At 38.2% G+C, this 1,978-nt stretch overlaps 1 protein-coding gene across 2 annotated transcripts in view; it reads right to left on the bottom strand.

The window, feature by feature from the left end:
• Nucleotides 1–803: 803 nt before the first annotated feature.
• LOC135221105 (protein kinase C iota type-like) overlaps nt 804–1,978 on the bottom strand; it is an 82,709-nt gene continuing 81,534 nt past the window's right edge. The window contains exon 4 of one of the 2 annotated variants that reach the window (XM_064258915.1): nt 804–826. In XM_064258915.1, the coding sequence (XP_064114985.1) occupies nt 819–826 (8 nt within the window). In that variant the 3' untranslated portion in view covers nt 804–818. The remainder of the gene's footprint in view (nt 827–1,978) is intronic. The other variant, XM_064258914.1, reaches the window with a different exon arrangement.

The following is a 1,978-nucleotide window of genomic DNA, read 5'->3' as shown; positions in this document are numbered from 1 at the left end:
CACACACACCCACTCACTATCTGTATATATATGTCTCAAGTATAAAGGGCCCATTAAAACACTCTGGTTTACAGCTAAGGACTATATATTTCGGTGGACTCACTTCCACCCTTATCAAGTAGTAATTCACTTGATAAGGGTGGAGGCTAGTCTGCCGAAATATATACTTTACCTTTAAAACAGTGAGTTTTAATGGACCTTTTACACTTCAGATATATATATATATATATATATATATATATTAATATATATATATATATATATATATATATATATAATCTTGTAATCTTGTTCATCTTTATGAAAAGTACCTCCAGAAATATCCAACGACGAACACTGATTCTTCAACCTGCCTAATATCATACAAGTACACGTGTTTATTTAAAATAAAATCGGTTTATATGGGCGGAAAGGCGAAGACCCACGTACTACAATCCCCCAATAACAAACAGGCACAAGCACACAAACACGAAACAGATCCTGAGTCTGAAACGAAAGCGGCTAAAAAAGAAAGTTGATCAGATACCTACACTAAACACATCCAAGACACATCTTTCGCTCTGGGTAACCACAATTTCCATTTATACACTCCCCCGGGGCAACCAAGGGAAAGTATGTATATATACATAAAAGCACCAGCATTAGCCTCTTGAATTATCGTGGAAGCCACAAATGCAGGGCCAGCGAGGGACAGCGTCCCGTGGGCCACGGGGGAAATGAACAAGTGAAGAGAAAAACACGAGAATCGCAATCATTCTGCGTGGAATGCCTCACCTCATATCAGCCAGGCAGGCTTCTTGTCGGGTGTTTACAGGTGGTCACTTACCTGTGGAAGAGAGGTAAAAGAAAAATGTGAGAAAATGTTACCAAAAGTACATCTGTAGTAAAGAGAAACCACATAATAATAATAATAATAATAATAATAATAATAATAATAATAATAATAATAATAATAATAATAATTCGGAAAGGACCCCTCTTTTTAACAATAATAATAAAATCTCTTGAATAAGACCAGCTCTTTAATTAATTAATTAATAAAAATAATAATAATAATAATAATAACGACGCTGAAAGAACACCCTCTTCTTTCTAACAATCATATTAAAATCTCAGAATAAGACCCTGTCTTGAATGGATGATGATGATAATAATAATAATAATACTAATATTAATATTGGTAATAATAACGTCAGAAAGAACACTTTCTATCAATAATAATAAGAACTATAAAATCTCGGCATAAGACCCTCTCATTTATTTAATAATAATAATAATAAATGGTGTACTTGCAAAATCCCGACCTTCATGACACCTGTATTAAACAGCTGACTGAAAACCATCACCAAATAATTTGACAGCAGCAGATCGACGGCTGAAGCTATGAAACAGAAGAGGGTGTGGTGATGTTGCAGCAGTATAAAGTTATATGATGCCCCCCCCCCCCCCCCCCTTTCCCCCGACCGAGGGGTTATAACTCTGAGCGAAAGCATGGCCTATCCCGGTGAAAGCACCCTTTTAAGAAAAGGCGGTCGGCGGTTTTCACGCGGAACATTCCTTTCCTGCGACAGAATTGAAGTCATTTCCTCTCGTGGTTTACCCCCCAAAAGCTCTCCTCTCGCACGTGATGGAATTCTGAACAGCAATGTTTCATGATTCTAAAATTGCCTGGTAATAGTAAGTCACAAGATTTAATTACGAGCGAAGCGAAATCATACTGGAAACGGGCTCATTTCTGGCGGCCCAACCAACCCGGCCGGGCCCGACTCGACCCGGCCCGGCCCGACCCGACCCGACCCGACTCGACCCGGCACGACCCGACACGTCCTGGCCCAGCCCGGCCCTAATGCTATTCAATTGCTAATATCTCCAAAAGTATTGAAGATAAAAGAAAAATTCTTCCAGCAAAATATAACCTTACATCTTTAAATTTCACCCCTTATAAGATTTATTCTTAAAATATAATATTCACATTTAA

The sequence above is a fragment of the Macrobrachium nipponense genome, chromosome 2 (genome assembly GCF_015104395.2).
Source record: "Macrobrachium nipponense isolate FS-2020 chromosome 2, ASM1510439v2, whole genome shotgun sequence".
Taxonomy (NCBI): Eukaryota; Metazoa; Arthropoda; class Malacostraca; order Decapoda; family Palaemonidae; genus Macrobrachium; species Macrobrachium nipponense.
This window is presented reverse-complemented; position numbering and strand designations above follow the sequence as displayed.